This window comes from Taeniopygia guttata, chromosome 4, assembly GCF_048771995.1.
Source record: "Taeniopygia guttata chromosome 4, bTaeGut7.mat, whole genome shotgun sequence".
Classification (NCBI taxonomy): Eukaryota; Metazoa; Chordata; class Aves; order Passeriformes; family Estrildidae; genus Taeniopygia; species Taeniopygia guttata.
The window spans coordinates 34,782,280-34,798,684 of record NC_133028.1 but is presented as its reverse complement, the minus strand read 5'-3'; the positions used below and the strand labels follow the sequence as shown (position 1 = coordinate 34,798,684).

The 16,405-nt window shown below is 35.0% G+C and overlaps 1 protein-coding gene across 4 annotated transcripts in view; it reads right to left on the bottom strand.

The window, feature by feature from the left end:
• Positions 1 to 12,111: 12,111 nt before the first annotated feature.
• Positions 12,112 to 16,405, bottom strand: part of VEGFC (vascular endothelial growth factor C) — a 202,310-nt gene continuing 198,016 nt past the window's right edge. For all 4 annotated transcript variants that reach the window (XM_072928363.1, XM_002189556.7, XM_072928364.1 and 1 more), the window contains exon 7: positions 12,112 to 12,634. In XM_072928363.1, coding sequence (XP_072784464.1) covers positions 12,520 to 12,634 — 115 coding nt within the window. In that variant the 3' untranslated portion in view covers positions 12,112 to 12,519. The remainder of the gene's footprint in view (positions 12,635 to 16,405) is intronic.

The window sequence follows — 16,405 nt, the reverse complement described above, 5'->3', positions numbered from 1 at the left end:
ATCCAAATGCTCAACGAGAGAGATGTCCAGTGGCATATTGAATATCCAAGAGAATCCTGATCTTCTCTAGGCCTTGCATTTATACCTGACAGGCTTGAAGTGTCAGGTATGCTTGGTGTCTGAAAGAAGACTCTTGCTATGTTTAGTCTCAGAGATCACCTTTTAGTGTTCTACCTATTCAGTAGTATTAGTGTATTCTGGTCAGTAGCTAATGAAACAGCAGGAGCAAGATCACTTCTGGATAGTTCAACAGAATTGTTAAGCATCTGAGATTTAATTCCACTCTTTTTTTCTTAAGCACTTTTGGCCATAGATGGGTGTAATTTCTCTTTTGTGCCAAACTCTTCTGTGGGAAATGCTTGGGAAGATGTCTTGTATCCAAGGAATCACAGAACCATTTAGGTTGGAAAAAACCTCTAAAATCATCAAGTCCAAACTAAAGCTAGCATTGTGAAGTTCATCACTAAACTATGTCCCCAAGTGCCACATCTACATGCCTTTTAAATATCTCCAGCAAAGGTGACTTAACCGCTTCCCTGTGTCAGCCTGTTCCAGTGCTTGAAAGCCCTTTTGGTGAAGAATTTTTTTCATAATATCCAATCTAAACATCCTCTGGTGCATTTTGAGGCCATTTCCTCTTGGCCTATTGCTTGTTACTTGGGAGCTCTATTCCCATCTCACTAAAAGCCCTCGTAGAGAGCTAGATCATCTCTTTCGAGCCTCCTTTCCTCCAGGTTAAACATCCCCAGCTCTTTCAGCATAAAACTTGCTCTACAGGCCCTTCACCAGCTTTGTTGCCTTTCTCTGGACTTGCTCCAGCCCCTCAATGTCTCACTTGTACTGAGAAGCCCAGATCTGTTTCTGTGATGGCAACAGATGCACAATGACTTCCAACTCCTCTTAGTAGTTGTCCATGTGGTGTGCATTGGTGCAGATGTACTTCAGTCAGGCTATTGGTCCCATCATCTTTTATGAGTTTTTGAATGTCTGATTTGGATTTCCTATTGACTTTTGAAGTGCTTTAACCAATTAGAAGGTTTCTCTGGAGCCAACTGGGCACATATCTGGGTTGGACTGCTATGCCCTGTAAGATCTTAAAGGCAGCTTTTTATTGAAATTTATTTTTGCCAATACTTCAAAGCTGAAAATGAGATTGTTCAGTTATTTCCTATTCCAAATATTGGGTAAAGCTGGATTAAATATTTAAAGACAGTAATTGCTGGAAAATATGTTTTGTAATGCCGAACGATGCATAATTAGCATTCCTAGACTTACTATTTAAAATATTTCTGGAAAGCATTCTAAGTGATGCAGAATGAAGCGTCAAATATGCATTTAATTTATATCCAAAAAATGCTGCTGGCACAGTCATCCACTTAGGAACAAGTGGTTACTTGACTACTGAGCAAACGTGATACTAATGAATGGAGTATAACATCACATAATTTTCTTATGTTCCTACCACAGAAAAAAACGTGGATGCCTTTGATCCAAAGTAATCATGTTTCCTGTTTTCATCCACAAGTTGTACAGTTTCACCATGCTGTGTGGAAAAGCAGCTGGAATTACATACCCAGTGTAAGCAACTGCTATACAAGTTTGTACTCGAGAAGTAAACGAGCTCAGAAATATTTGTGCATTTGCTTAACAGAACCAAAACTACTTACTAATTTGTCAGTGTATCTATGCCCCATATAATCATGAGAATCATGTGATTTTAATCAGAATTTTATGCCCAGTGGCATAACTTTCAGTCTTCAGTTGTAACTGGTGTGCAGCCAGCACATGAAATGAAATTGGAAAGGCAAAACTGCATTCAGCAGAGTAGTTTTTATTATCCACCTTCACAAATTTAGAAATTTGCTACAGAGACCAGAATAAAGAGTTTCATCTCCATTGCTCAATAACTAATTCAAAGTGGGAGAAGCTGTATGCAGAATAGTGGGAATACTGATATTTTCATTACCACATTTTATCAAAGAGAAGGTGAGTCTCATTAGAGGAGATGTTAAATGTCCTGCAATATAAATACCTGAAGTTTAAAATCACTGTGCTCAATTTTGGGTCTGCGCTGCTTCATTAGGAGAGAAACCATGTGATGCCACATTCAGGCCTTTCTTATGACTGCTTGCTATCATTGTAGGCAGAGAAAATATCCAAGAGGCTGGATGCTCCAGCACTGGCTGTGGTGTGATCCAGGGGCAAACAGCAGTTGGTCTCTGTTTTGGAAGTGGGGAGATGAACAGGGAATCAACGAACGACCACAGAAATAATGCTGGGAGAGAAATCCCTGTAGAGTGATTGCATGAGAAATTAAGTGAAGCAAAAAGGTGTGACAGGAACTCAGAGAGACTTGATGTACCACTTTATATAAAATTCATTTCAGGTAATACTACTTAAAATAGAATTTCTTACAAAACGCTAAATATATGTTCTCTTACCCATTATATAATAACAGGGGAAAAGCCCATTTTCTGTAAATCATTAATAATATGTACTGAGGAGATCATGTATCATGGGACACACTTGAAAAGGTTTGCAAACTGCGGCAGTATCTGAGATTGTCTGCTCTAAGACCTAGCAGAAGGATCATTTCTTAGGTTAAAATTCTCATTATTACATGTATGGACATTATGGTACTTGGAAAGAGAATTTTTTATTCCTTGCAATTTTATGTAATAGTATTTTATCCAGCAAAATAGGAAGGCATTCAAAACAGCAGTTTTACCCCAGACTTCCCTTCAAAATCTGTTTTTTTTTTCTCTAGTTAACGGCATATATACTTCATATTTATTTATTTATCTATTTATATGGAGATATATTATATAAGCTTTATCAGTTATCGAAATATATCTGTAGGAATTTAGCAACTGTTGTTAATATTTAGAAAAAACATCTATATTCTATACTTTTATGTGAATATTCAATTTCTTTTTTTTTTTTTAACAAAAAATAAGAATGTAGCTGCTCTCTTGATAAGTCATTGAAAAAAGGACATAATTGTGAGAGGCCACCAAGACTTATGCTATAGTTTAAGCATCGTTTTGCTTAACTTGCACGTGAGTATTTAAATTCTGCCTGGGAAGCACTTCACAATTAAAGCATGTTAGAATTCAAGATCTATTTCTCTTTAAAAATTGACCAAAATAATTAATTTCAATACAAAGTAATGGGAAGAAAAGAAATAGCCTTACTGAACTACAATTCTTGCATCCTTGGGGGAATGGGAATAGAGGGTTTTACTACAGATCCAGGACTGTTATGCATTATTTTTCCTCACTGTCTCTTGTCCTGTCTTTCAAAGGCAACAACTCCCCTTTTCTGGACCAGAATACAGATTTTTTTGGGATACTCTTAGATTTTTTTTTGGATCCTTTAGATGTGTATAGATGTGTGGTTATGAGATTCCATGCAGAAGGATGCATAAAGCCAACTGAGCCAGAAGGGAGATTGTTGTTCTGCTCTTGTGAAGATACTGGTGTTTCTCACAGAAACAGTAGCTGCAGGAAAAGGATAGAAATGCATCAGAAAAGTTGGCCAGTGGCTGTATTGTAAACATTATAGGCGATCAGGCTGTATATAAACTGCATATAATATATGAATTAGATATAATATAGAGAGACAGCCTGTCTCACTAGTGCTGGATACCAGATTTTAGTACATTGTTGTGCAGAATTTGAAGCATTTTTAATTCTCATCAAAGGTTGTAGTGAAATAGAGGGTCTTGTTTGCATTTTGTCATGGGAATTAGTCTACTGTTTATGGACTGTTTAGAAAAGAGCCTAATTCTGGTCTGAAATGGCTTATGCAAGAAAAAACTATTTCTATTGTGGTAATTTTTTGGTTAAATACATTTTTTCATCAGTGGAAAGTGTACAACACAGATGAATAGTACTGAAATTATGTTTTTATGGAGTTACATGAAAATCCTGCAGTGCTCTCTGTCTTATTTGTAGTTAAGTATCTCTAGAGAGTATGTTTAACTTTTTTTTTTCTGTATTTTGGCACAAGAGGGAGATTAGATGTGTTACAAATGCATACTGTTTGGTGCAATCTGGAAGTAAAACAGAACGTATCAGAATTCTAACTAAAGAAAGAAATGAGCTTTTGTAAACATATTTTTCAATGTGTTAAGGACATATTTGATGCTTTTCTCATACACAATGTGTCTTAGCAGATGGAATGATCCAGCTGAGCAACCCTCTCTGTTTATAGTTTTCTTATAGTTTTCTTATAGTTTTCTACTCAGAATATTACAGGTTAGGTTAATGATTGTTTTATTTGGGTGTAAAGACAAAAGAAAATGTAGGTAATGCAAATAATAAGGATAAATGAACATTATCAAACAGGAAAAACAAACTTTCAAGGCTTTAGAGGTAGAACAAATCAAAAATGTTGTTTTGGTCTTTGAAAGCCAATTACTTTTGTTTTTTCATTTCTGCTAAGATAAATTTGGACATGTGAATGTTAAGTATCAATTTGCACATTTGGGTCTTGAAGACAGGCAAGCAGAACATTATCTAATTGTTTGAATCACAATTTTTTACTGCAAGAAAATGGCAAATTAAAAGTTTTCTCATTTAGTAGACAGCTTCGTCAGAAACAATGCAAATAAGATATAACACAGTTTCATGGTCAATGTGTAGATCTCTCTCATAAATTCAGATTAAGTAGTCTTGAAGCACATTAAGAGAATTGTTAGATTTGTGAATCCAGTCCTTTCCTTAGAGTCTTGTGTTTTCTTTAGTATTCAAAGTGTGTGATGGGAAGTAAAAAGATGGATTTCCCACCTTTTTTCTCACATCTGTAAAACAAGTTAAATGTTCATCACCTCAAATCATCCCACCAGAATGTCATGGATCAATGACTTGGTATTGCTGCTAAGCACTGTGAATACACAAGTGCATTTCATTCTTTCATACCAAGCACTACACTAAAATGTGTTCTTGGTTTGCATGAGCATCCCTAAATCCTTACAGAAGTTATTTGAAGAAAGATCTCTCTTGTATGGATTGGGAGCAAATTAAAGAGGAATATTTTCAGTCTGAATTTAGGATTTAGGTATCACACACAGTGATTATATAATCAGTTGTGAATCTGATGCATTGTGTATTTTTCCTTTATGTATCCTTTCATCTTTATCTTTACAGATTCTTCAGTGAGAAAGAGATTTTCAGCACTGACTGGTGAGTATACTTGAGGTTTAGCTATGTTTTGGTGTGGCATTTCACTGTGTTGCAAACTCTCATGGCAGGGACAAAACAGTAGAGACCACAATTTGGTTTAAGCTGTCTATTTCACAACTTCCCAAACCTCATATGAATGGTTTTTCTGTCAGTTGAAGTTGTTTCAAATGCTCCTAATCTTAATTAACACTTCATAAATTATGAGATTTTTATTTTTCTCTGTCTTATTTTTTCAGTCATTTTTCCACAAGGCATGCTTTGAGGTTCATAGTGTTTCTGGCTCTCTCTGGGAGAGCTAACAAGAAATCCCAGTAGATATATGATGCTTTATTTTGCACAGAAAAGGAACAAAACTTATGGATGATGTCTTCTCAAGCTAGGGAGTTGAACAGCTATAGTTACCAATCTGTGAAACCTGGAGTTTTCAGGTAAAATACTCCTGAGTAAATGTAGCTCTTCCCTTCTTCAGTAATCAATGATGTTAGAGCAACCTGTAGAGAGCAAGAGTGCTTGATGACATTTACCAGGCCTTGCTACTCTGAAGACTGATCACAGTCTTACAATGATGCCATTGAAATGAGTAATACCATTCAAATCAGAAGAAAGAATCAGTGATGTCAGCAACAAGCCTCTTCCTGCAGATGTGTGGTATTGACTTGCCTTTACTTAACCTCTTCTTGATATTCTTCTATGGCCAAGATTATAATTTATTTAGTAATTAATTTATTTTTAGTTTTTTTGAGGATAAATTTTTCTTCCTGGGAGCTTGAGGAAGCCCCTAATACAGCTGATCTTCATTCCAAGCTGGCCCTAGGAGCTGCCTGATGGGTAAGTCACAGAAGAAGCCAGAATGTGTCGGCACTGGTGGCTGCAGCTGCATTCCCAATTGGAAACTACTCAGAGAGAGGATGCTGGTTTAGGAATCTGTGTGCACAGTTCTGCAGGACTCTGGCTGGAGACAGACTGAATAACTGAACTGAGACTGTAGGCTAGGAAAGGCGGAGTTTTATTCACCCACTGGTTGTTTATCATTGTTAGAGTTACTAAAGTAAAAATAGTTATTTTAGAACTGCTTTTCAAATTAAGTTACAGTTAAAGAATATAAGATATACCTCTTACATGTTTCAAATAACAATGGCACAAAAGCAAATATTAACTTGTAGATCTTAGAAAACATAAAGACCTATGATTATGAAAGCTGAAATGTTTTTAAACTTATAGGAGTAATGTACTGAATGAATAGATAAACTTCTACCACTTGGATTCACTAAAGTGTAAGCTACTACTATTAATCTTTCAAAAGAATACTGATCTTTTATATATAATACTTGCAGCAATATCGAGACATCTCATTGCTGCACAGCCTGTTCTTTCAAATAAATACACAAGTGTGCTGTCACACAGCCTTCTAGTTTCCTGACAGTTAACACCAATATGTATTTGAAAACTCACTCACTTATTTTTGGAAATTACATTTGATAAAAGATTATTCTCTATATAAAAAAATATTGTATTTTATTCATTGTTTGGAAGTGAAGTTAGATCTTAGTACTAGTTCTTCCTTTAGTGGATGTAACTGATTTGATTTAACATCAGAAATGTATTTCAGTGTTTGTTTTTTTAACACTTATCTGAATTTTGCTTGAGTTTATTTCAAACTAAGCCTCCAGGCAGTGTGTCTGCTCATATGATTAGGGAGTTTTTTTGTGGGTTTTTTTTTTTTTTTCCTTTCTTTCTGAAAGTAATACAAGTCCAAGGTATTTTCATGCTTCAGTTACAGGTCATTTGATGCACTTTGAAATAAGTGTCTCTTAAATAGTTTACAAAAACTGACTGGATAAGATGAAAACAATAGTATCTACTCTGATTGTAACCCATGGACCACATTGACCCAAAAGTGTTCTGCATCCAAATTACTGGACACGGTGTAGGCTAGTGAAAAGCACATCCATAAGTTTTGAGTTTACAAATAGTATCTATCCTTAAATATCAAATTATACTTCTAGGAAAGATTCCATAACCCCATTTCATCTGTCTTCACAGTGCTGTAAAGCAGGTGATAGGTATATCTGTCCTGAGGAGGAGCACAGACCTCGGGGTTTTTGTGGGGTATATGAGAAGTCTCCTTACCTGCCCTTGAATCCAAGATTTTATTCCCCTCACAGCAAGAATGAGATGTGAACACAAACTCAATAACAAGGCTGAATTTAGTTCCAAATGCTGCACTGGACATCAAGGACTGAGTGAGTGCATTGTTAGACTGCAGGGGCAGAATGCAGAATCCAGCAGAATTATAGCTTGATTTTTTTACTGGGAGAGTGATATTATAAATTGGTTTTTTTGCTTGTAAATTATCCTTTCTGTTTCAAGTGGTATCCATAAGAGTGATCATTGTATCTGTTATAATTTTTTGCAAGTGGGGAGTTCTCAACTGTAATTATTTTTATTATTATTATTTGCTTGGACAGATTGGATTTGTAAACTTGGAATGCGAAGTTTCAGACTTTTTTTGACACTTACTTTCATGTATGTGTAGTGAAGAGTAACTCTATGTATCTAAAACAAGATTAACCCCAATGTTGGCATGATCATTTAAGAGCGAGAAGAAAGCAGTGTTAATGATAGAAGAGGAGAAAGTAATGCTATTTTTAGTGAGAGATTGGATATAAAAGGGAAATAGAAGGGTTAGAGATAACAGTGATATGTGGAAAAGGCTGACAGTGAAATACAGATGTTCTTATAGAGAGACTGAGATATGGTCCAGAAATCTAAGAGAAGTAATTTGAGAAAGAGAGCAAAGGGGAAGAGTTCAGTGACCACATACGGCTGATTATAAATGTAGAAAAGGGATAAAGAGTTTGCTGAAATGCAGTTGAAAGGTCAGTGACTGTCATGAAAGGATACAATAGCCTTACTCAGGATCAGGGAAGATACCTGAATCGACCGGATGTATTTTGCATGACAAGGTTTTGCTAAGAAGAAAAGGAAATAAATGGTAATATACACTTATTCAAAGTTTGTTATTGTTCATCCGAAGTAGAAATGCTTATACAAAAGAGCAAAGCACTGTGTTTTAAGATTTTTATTATTTTTTCTGGAATGTGCTACTTGTAATTCAGTACATTTTCAAGCTGAAATAAGGTTCCCTGATTCACAGATCCAGACTATAAATTTTTACTGATAAATTACTGAAATTTTTTAACTTTTAATTGTAAAATTGGTGACCTCTTAATGCTTTCTACTGTCCGCATTCCATTACAACATTTGGACAAGAAAGTATAAAATGAGTGCAGACATGTGTTCAATAAAAAGGTTTTCATCTCTCCAGAGCTTTTGAGACCTCTAGTGTATTGTGGAGTCTTAAACCTGTATTTAAGTGGCCTAATTTCATTAGTTCTTATTAATCATTAGTATTAATTAAATTAAAAAAATAAATACCTGGTCCATTTGATCTTATTATTTCATCACTCAATTAGAAGGTTGTCCTGTGTTCTTTTCCAGTAGTTTTATCTGCAATGCAAAAGCAAAAGAGAAAGAGAACAAAAAGAAGCTATTAAATATATTATTAACTATTATTTTTATTTTCTTTGAGGAAGCAAAAACCCTGTAATAGAAAGAATTCATCCTATATATTTTCTAAATTAAAAAGTTGTGAAAATTCTGAATTGGCCACTTTCAACCTTTTCTATCTAACAGCAACAATTTGTACCTCTAAATGATGCAAAATTAAACATATTTATATCACAATCTTTTAAGAGTATATCCTTAAATTATATTTAAAATAAATAATATTTAAAAGAACACAGTCTATTCCTCAGGCTAATCTGTTGATGAGCTTACTGACTGCATAAATTATTCCATTCCTGTCTTTTGGCATAGATGTGATAGGAGATATGCTGATTCAAGGGCAGCCAGAGTTGTAACTGAGATCTAAAGACTGAAAATGAGAATACTGAAAGAAATCCTAACACTAAGCCTTTCAAGATGATAGAGTACATATGCAAGATTTCATGCTGGTCTTTCAAATAGAGCTGAGAAACCTGATTTACTATCAGCTTGTTCAGCATGAATTAAACAAACATGTCAGCTGACTAACAACACTCACACTGTAAATAGTATGTCCCTCTGGCCGTGCAGGTAAAGAGAGCTTACCCTGCAGAATTTATGGTCTCCCTAGAGTACAATATTGAAAGAATACAGAAACTGCTGTAAATTCCTGATGAAATGCAAGCATAAGTCTGTTTACTATTAAATGTGATTTACTGCAGTTACATGTACTCTCCCTCTCCCAACCACCTTGTAATTTTTGTACAAGGTACGGGGATTTTAGACAAATAACAATAAAAGTTTTTATTTGGAGTTAGTGCAGAATAACTTGCATATATAATTATCATCTATCTTTCAAATCTTCTTTTAAGCTGTATTTTTATATATTTTTAAGAATATCAAGGTTTGAAGTGAAGATGAAAATTTCAAAAGGATCATAATTGAGTATCACTTCAAAACTGAAAATGGTGTAGACCTACTAAGCTACTTATGTAATAAACGCAAGAAAGACCTGCTTTACAGATTATTTCTTGACAGTATGGAGAGAAATGGAATCACATTTATCACATAGAATCTGGAGAGTCTATCCACTAGCAATGATAATTCTGATGTTTGTGTTATGTATAATGCATTTTTACAAAACTATGCTCATGGAAAGTAGAACTGGAGATTCTGATTATCAGAAAATGTTACCAATTGCTTGTATGTATTATTCTATGCATCTACATAATTTTGTGAATGGTTAACTATTCATTTTGCTCAGACACAAACATGATTTTGTGGTAACTTTTACAAGTCAGGAATTTGCTCTCTATAAATCTTATTTTACTCAGATTGGCATAATTTATTCCTAAAAGCCTCAATACTTGGAAAGTTAAGAACCAGAAAAAATGTGCATTCTGGAAAGTAATTCTTATTGAATGCTAGTGTTTGTGATAAAGTTGAAGCTTCTTGTTCATTGGTCTCATTTCTGAACTTCCTGCTTTCACTTCTCTACTCAGATGGGTTTTACCATTTTTGAGTGTGGTATGCTCACTTAGTAGAAATGCAAGTACCTTCTTAGCCACGATGGGTTTATTTAAAAAAATTTAGATATTTGATCATTGTTCCGTTTAGTAGGGTTTGTTTTTTTTTAATTTGTATTGTGTTTTAACATGCACTTTTTATAATCTCTGTGGAATTACTTGATGGAATGTAGATTTTGTTCTGCCTACACTTGTGCCCTTCTGCTTTATAACCAGAAGTACATTCTTGATCTGTTAGTTAGATATCTGCTTACTTAGGCTCTGTTCCTGGTAGCAGATTTGGTTTGTCTTTCTCTTCACTGCCTCTCTTCTGTATTGGGCTGTGACAGAAATTTAAAATCTTCACCTACAGTGAGGTTTTTTCCTCCTCATGTCTTCATAAAAGTGTAGTGGTTTTGGTTCACCAATCCAAGTCACTGCAGTGATCCACTTTGTTATTTAATTGTTTCTTAAGGTGTTTTAGGCTCCCTTCAAGCAGGTAACTTACAGAAGAGGATGCCTGAATTTTTTTAATATTGAATTAAATTTGATAATTAATCTCTAGCTATTATGTAGACATTGCCAATTTAGACACTGATGATTTGTGTGACTACTAATCCTACTGATGGGAAGTGTGAGTTGTTATAACAGCTGAAGTTGTACATCAATGTTAAATCATCATCCACATTTCTATCTGCATTTGATTGCTGAAGCAATATAGTGATAAAGACATTGGTCAGTATTTGCATGCCTAAACTTCACCCTATTATCCTATTAGGATAATAAATAGCTGGTCTCTTAGGAAGAACACTAGACATAGCAAGCAGAGAGTGGAAAGTGTGAAGTCTCAAAGTATCTCTCATCCTGACACTGCCTCAACCCACAATGGGGCCTGAGTAATTAAAACTCAGTTTTAAGAACTATGAACTACAAAGCATCTAGAAAAGCAACCCCTCCTGGCCAACATTCTAGAATATAATACTATTTCATCAATAACTCTTTTAAGAACAGCTGCTTAGACCCAGCACAATTATTTTTAGAGCTCTGACCACACCTGTCACAAAAATCTTGCTTTGCAGCTTTGCTTGTTCCACTCTGCACCTAACAAAGTTTCTGTAAGTAAAAAACTTCCTTCCAGCTTCTGATATATTTTAATTTTGAATAGATTGCCCTTCACATGTAAGTTGAAAATCTTACCTTGTTTTAAAATTGTAGATGTTTGATTTAATATTTCCTGAAAGAGACTTTTTTAATGTAGAGACTGTGTCAATCCACAGTAGACTGGTATAAGTCCTTTCATGTCCCCATTGGAATATATTTTTTGCCCTTCAAAATATATTTGCCTCCGTATATGTTGATCAAGAGATCTGATTGACTATTTAAGGATAAAGCTCATCAAAGCATTTTGAAAAATTTAGCTGTAAAATTTACAATGTAGGCTGTAACACTAAAAAAATAATCTTGGTATTTTTGCTTTCATGCCAATAACCTTGAAGAGACATAATTTTATACTTTTCCTTTGAGAATGACACCAAGAAATAAAATAGGAGATTACTATATTGGAATATGAATAGTTGCTGCTGTGCTTTAAACATAGTCCTTATACTTGGGCAATGTACAGAATATCCAATATCCTCCTTGTTATTAATTGTGACTTCTTTGCTATTTTCATTCTAAAGACAGAAATACTGCTGGCTCACAAAAGCCTCAATATAACTCTATTGCAAATGGCAAACACAATAGATACCAGAAAATGTCTGCAGCCTTCCTTCTTAAAAGTGCTTCCTCCTTACTGCTTCTTTCCCTGTTAAGAATCCAGAAAATAGAGCTGAATCTGAGTTCCTTTTTAGGCAGATGATTAAACATTCTCACCATTATATATAATACAATTTCCATTTTATTTTAAACATACTTTGCATGATATAAAAATATTGATCACAGTGAGCTTTAACAATTGTTACTGCTATAAACAGAAATGCTGCACGATGGTTTTAGTGGAAATAAATTATATAGTCATTATCTCTTAAAAAAAATCACAAGAAGGAGAACCTAGGCTGTTTGGTCATTGACAGAAGATAAGTCCTTATTGAGTTCTTTACAAAACATGAACCCCAGTTGTTTTCTACATTTGCTTTCCACATCTTGAGAAAAGCACAAGTCTGTCTCTGAAAGCCCCACAGGGTCTCTGGTGAACATTCAATTCCAAATATTAGCAAAGTTTCTGTTGCTCTTTTGTTGTAATGGAAAAATGTGCACCAGCGTAGCAAGTAGTGCTCTCTTGGTTAATTCATAAGTGGCCTTTTCCAATATGTAGGTACGCAGCGGCACACTTCTTCACTGAAGTAAAACCCAGTGTCGCAGCGCTTCGTCCGCACTGTACATGGAGGTCTGTAACAACTGAAGAAAGGGGAAAAAAGTGGGCATTAATAAAACATGATCATGTATATTTAACTGGAGCAGAAACCTGTGTGCCTTCACATTGCCATTTCTCAATGGAATATTTAATTCCTACAAATATATATATTTTGACTTCTTACGGTCTTGCAACAATTTTAGTTGAACTACTCTTCACAAAAGACAATGAAAAAATAATGAATGATGGTGAAGAGAAATTATTCTATTGCAACAGATACATACGGATCTTTTTTATCACTGCTGGTTGTTGCATTCTAATCTTGAGCAGTATTTTTTAAAGTTTTCGTTTGAAAATAGGATATATTTCTGTACTTAGATTGGTTTGTTATAACTTACTGCATGCTGCAAACTGGAGGTGGTAATCCAGAATTAAATGATAACCAAATCTATCACCTTCCTACCCAGGACTGTTTCTCATCTTATTGACTACTTCAATAAGACCTGAGAAAGGTCGGTCTACATATGCTACATTGTGACTTTGATCTTGAAAATGAGAACATACTTCCTTTCAAGATTCAAATTCCCACAGCCAGTCTCTGAGACAGTGGGAATATAACTGCATTCATGTTGCATCTGTGTGCATTCTGAAGAAAAAACAGAGCCTATTTGTCATGTTTCTGATAAATCTTAATGGAGAAAGAACAGAATTAGTGTCTTACCAATTAAAGTTTAACAGAAATAAAGTATTGAACAACAAATCACATCTCCCTGTGCAGCAGCAGTAGTTTCCTTCACCAACTCCTTGACTGAAAAATAGAACTTGTACAAAGATAATATCTCTGGTTGTCCCTGAACCCTTCCTTTTCCTATTTAATTTTTCTATTAAAATAAGAACTTGACCCAAAATAACCTTACAATAACAATGCTAAATACTTTCTGGTGTATAGTGGAGACAAAGTACAAGTCTGTGATTTTTTCAGACACTGGCAATGAGTCAAAAGACAAAAGTATATGTCTCAAATTTCAGCACAGTTATACTTAAAACTTGTACTTAAATAATGTGTATGTCTTTGTGAAACACTGATATTATGATCTATTATGATAACTCTTACTTGCATATATACAGCACGCTAAATTGTGCAATGTCACTCTCCTCTTCCCTAGGTAATTCTTGTTTTAGGCTTGTGGCTACTATTATTGTTGTTGCAAATAAGTTAGTAAGTTGTGTGCTTGTTTTGGATACTAAATTACTACTTTGCAATAATTTGTTTAGGATATGAGTTGTGCACTACAGTTACATGAATTCACACCACCCCGTTCAACTGATGAATCTGGCTATGAGGAAAGTGATAAGGAATGAGGAAGACTGCAAATGGGACACTTATTAACTAGTCACATCGTGTTCAGTGTTTTCATTGTCATTTATCATAGATTAGTTCACCACTGTGGTCTCCGTAATTAAGGGAGTAACATTACTTTGTGCCACTTAATAGATATTTGAAATCAGTGTAGCAGCTCATGGGAATCTCTCAAACCCTGACTGATCTATTCCCCCAAAAGTTTGGAAACAGTGGTAAAAGCCAACAAAAAGTTTGTGAAAGGATCTAATACTGTAAGTGAACAAGCAAACCAGCAGTAGGTCTGTTCTGGGAAAAAGGTACTCCACAGAGTTGCAGTGGATGAAACACTGAACTCACCTTTTTGCTGTCTCTGCCATGAAAGTTCAGACCATTTACTGTACTGAATGATAGTTAAATGAAATAAACTAAGAAGAAAAAGAGGCAAAACCAAACTCTTCCACACACCTATGTCTGTACACAATGAAAAGCAGTCATGCAAACATTAAGGATGAGGAGTTCACTTTGTTTAGGATTCATGGCTCCTTGTGAACTTCAGCTTGCAGCTGGGAGTGCTATATAGTACCTCTCCCATGTGAGTTTCTGTCTAGCAGCAGTCAAGGTCAGGTTACTTCAGTCTTATCCTTATTTGGGATATTTCAACAGAGCAAGACAGGCCCTCTCCTCTAAAGTGCTTAGCAGGTAATCTGGCCCAGCCAAAACTGACCAAAATAAATTTTAGAGGTGGTAGCACAGGGTGAATAGCAGCAGAGTCATTGTAACTACATAAATGTGGTTTCCTTAGGAAACTGCTGAACAATAGACCAGGTCTTTCAAGAGATTTTGTCTGAATGCTGTTTACTGAGTGGTTCCATGTGACAGAGGTCTGTTCAATGAGGTCAATCTGAGCATGCTGGAGCTTAGATAGATGTTTACTCACTATTCATAGTGCTGGGCAAAGCAGCAGCAACTTTCTCTTTATGGTCAATTATTGTGAATCTTTGCTGTGCAGAATGCCCAGATTGTCACTGTGGGCAGTCTAACAACTCCACAGATGAAACAAGAGAAAATGCTACTTCTTGGGCTGATAAACAGCATAATCACCTTAAAAAGCTTATTTTAGAGAGCTTTTTTTCCCTTCCCATCCTGTGCTTTGTAAATGATTTTGTATTCCTTTCATTTGAAGCAGGGTGTAACTAGTAGAGGCAGGGACATTTTAACTACAGTGCATAAAAATATTAGTGCTTCAAAACCAGAAGCTACAAGCACTACTTGTAGGACAGGGAGCTGTCTAGGACATGACTACAGGATTATGCTCACGTCTAGGGCTCACAGGTCTAGCACAAAGTTAAACAGAGTGGTACTTCTATTTATTTTAAATGAATTTGTATCATTCATATATTTTATATTTGTATTATACAAATTAAATTGTATAATTGATGCTGTTTTAAATGAGCAAGGGATCTTTCAGAGATAAAAAAGATGTTGCAGGATTTTTATTCCTTTTAGAGACAGCTTGTGCTGGACAGAGCCAAAATGTCAGAACCTATACTAAGTTTTTTCTTAAGGAGATTGTTCCCTCTAACAGTGCTAACATCTACAGGACTATTCTATATAGCTCTACAGGTTCTAGAGGTATAAAGTAACAACATATATAAACCTTTCTCCCTGCACTCAAAGACAAAAGAAAAACAGCTTAGAAAAAAGGCAAAAGCATCCTATATCATACTGTCCTTGGAAGTGAGAAAATGATTCAAACTCTATTGCATTCAACCACAACACAACAGAGAAAGGCTGAACCTAATTTTCTCCCTCAAATACTAAGCCTTTAAATCAACAGAGATATTGAAATCAACAACAGATATTTATTATGGCATTTCTTAGCTTCTTAAGTGCCTGACTTCTCCACTTGTGAATGTTCTTTTAAAATGTAGGTGGTTTATATTTGCAGCACTGCTGGAAGTGAAACCTATAGTGCAAAGGCTTTATAATATGTAAACCTTATGTAACCAGACTGGTTTCTTTTCCTCTGCAAACATAAAATTGATTTATAGAGAAGAAATAATTTCTGATGTTTCTAACAACTCTTCTATGTCACTTAAAAGGCCAACTATTGGCAAACAAGTAATGCCAGTTAATAATCTTTTTCCTCATTTTAGAGACTTTGACACAAGTGTCACTACTTATATTTGACATCTTTTCTTTATGCAGATGAACAATATGTATATATATGGCAATATATTTAGTCCAACTAATTTCATTCTTTCATTTCTTACATTTCATCAGGAAAAAAAAAAGGAAAAGGAAGAAAAGTTCCAAAAAGCAGTCTAAGAGCACTAGAAACTAAATATGCTTTAGAATACTTATTATGCCTAGTAGCTTCCTCTTAGAGATTATAGAAGTCATAGAAGATAAAACTGAACTGAGAACAGGCTTACTGTTTACTTACGACTACAGAGCAATTCAATAAGACAGC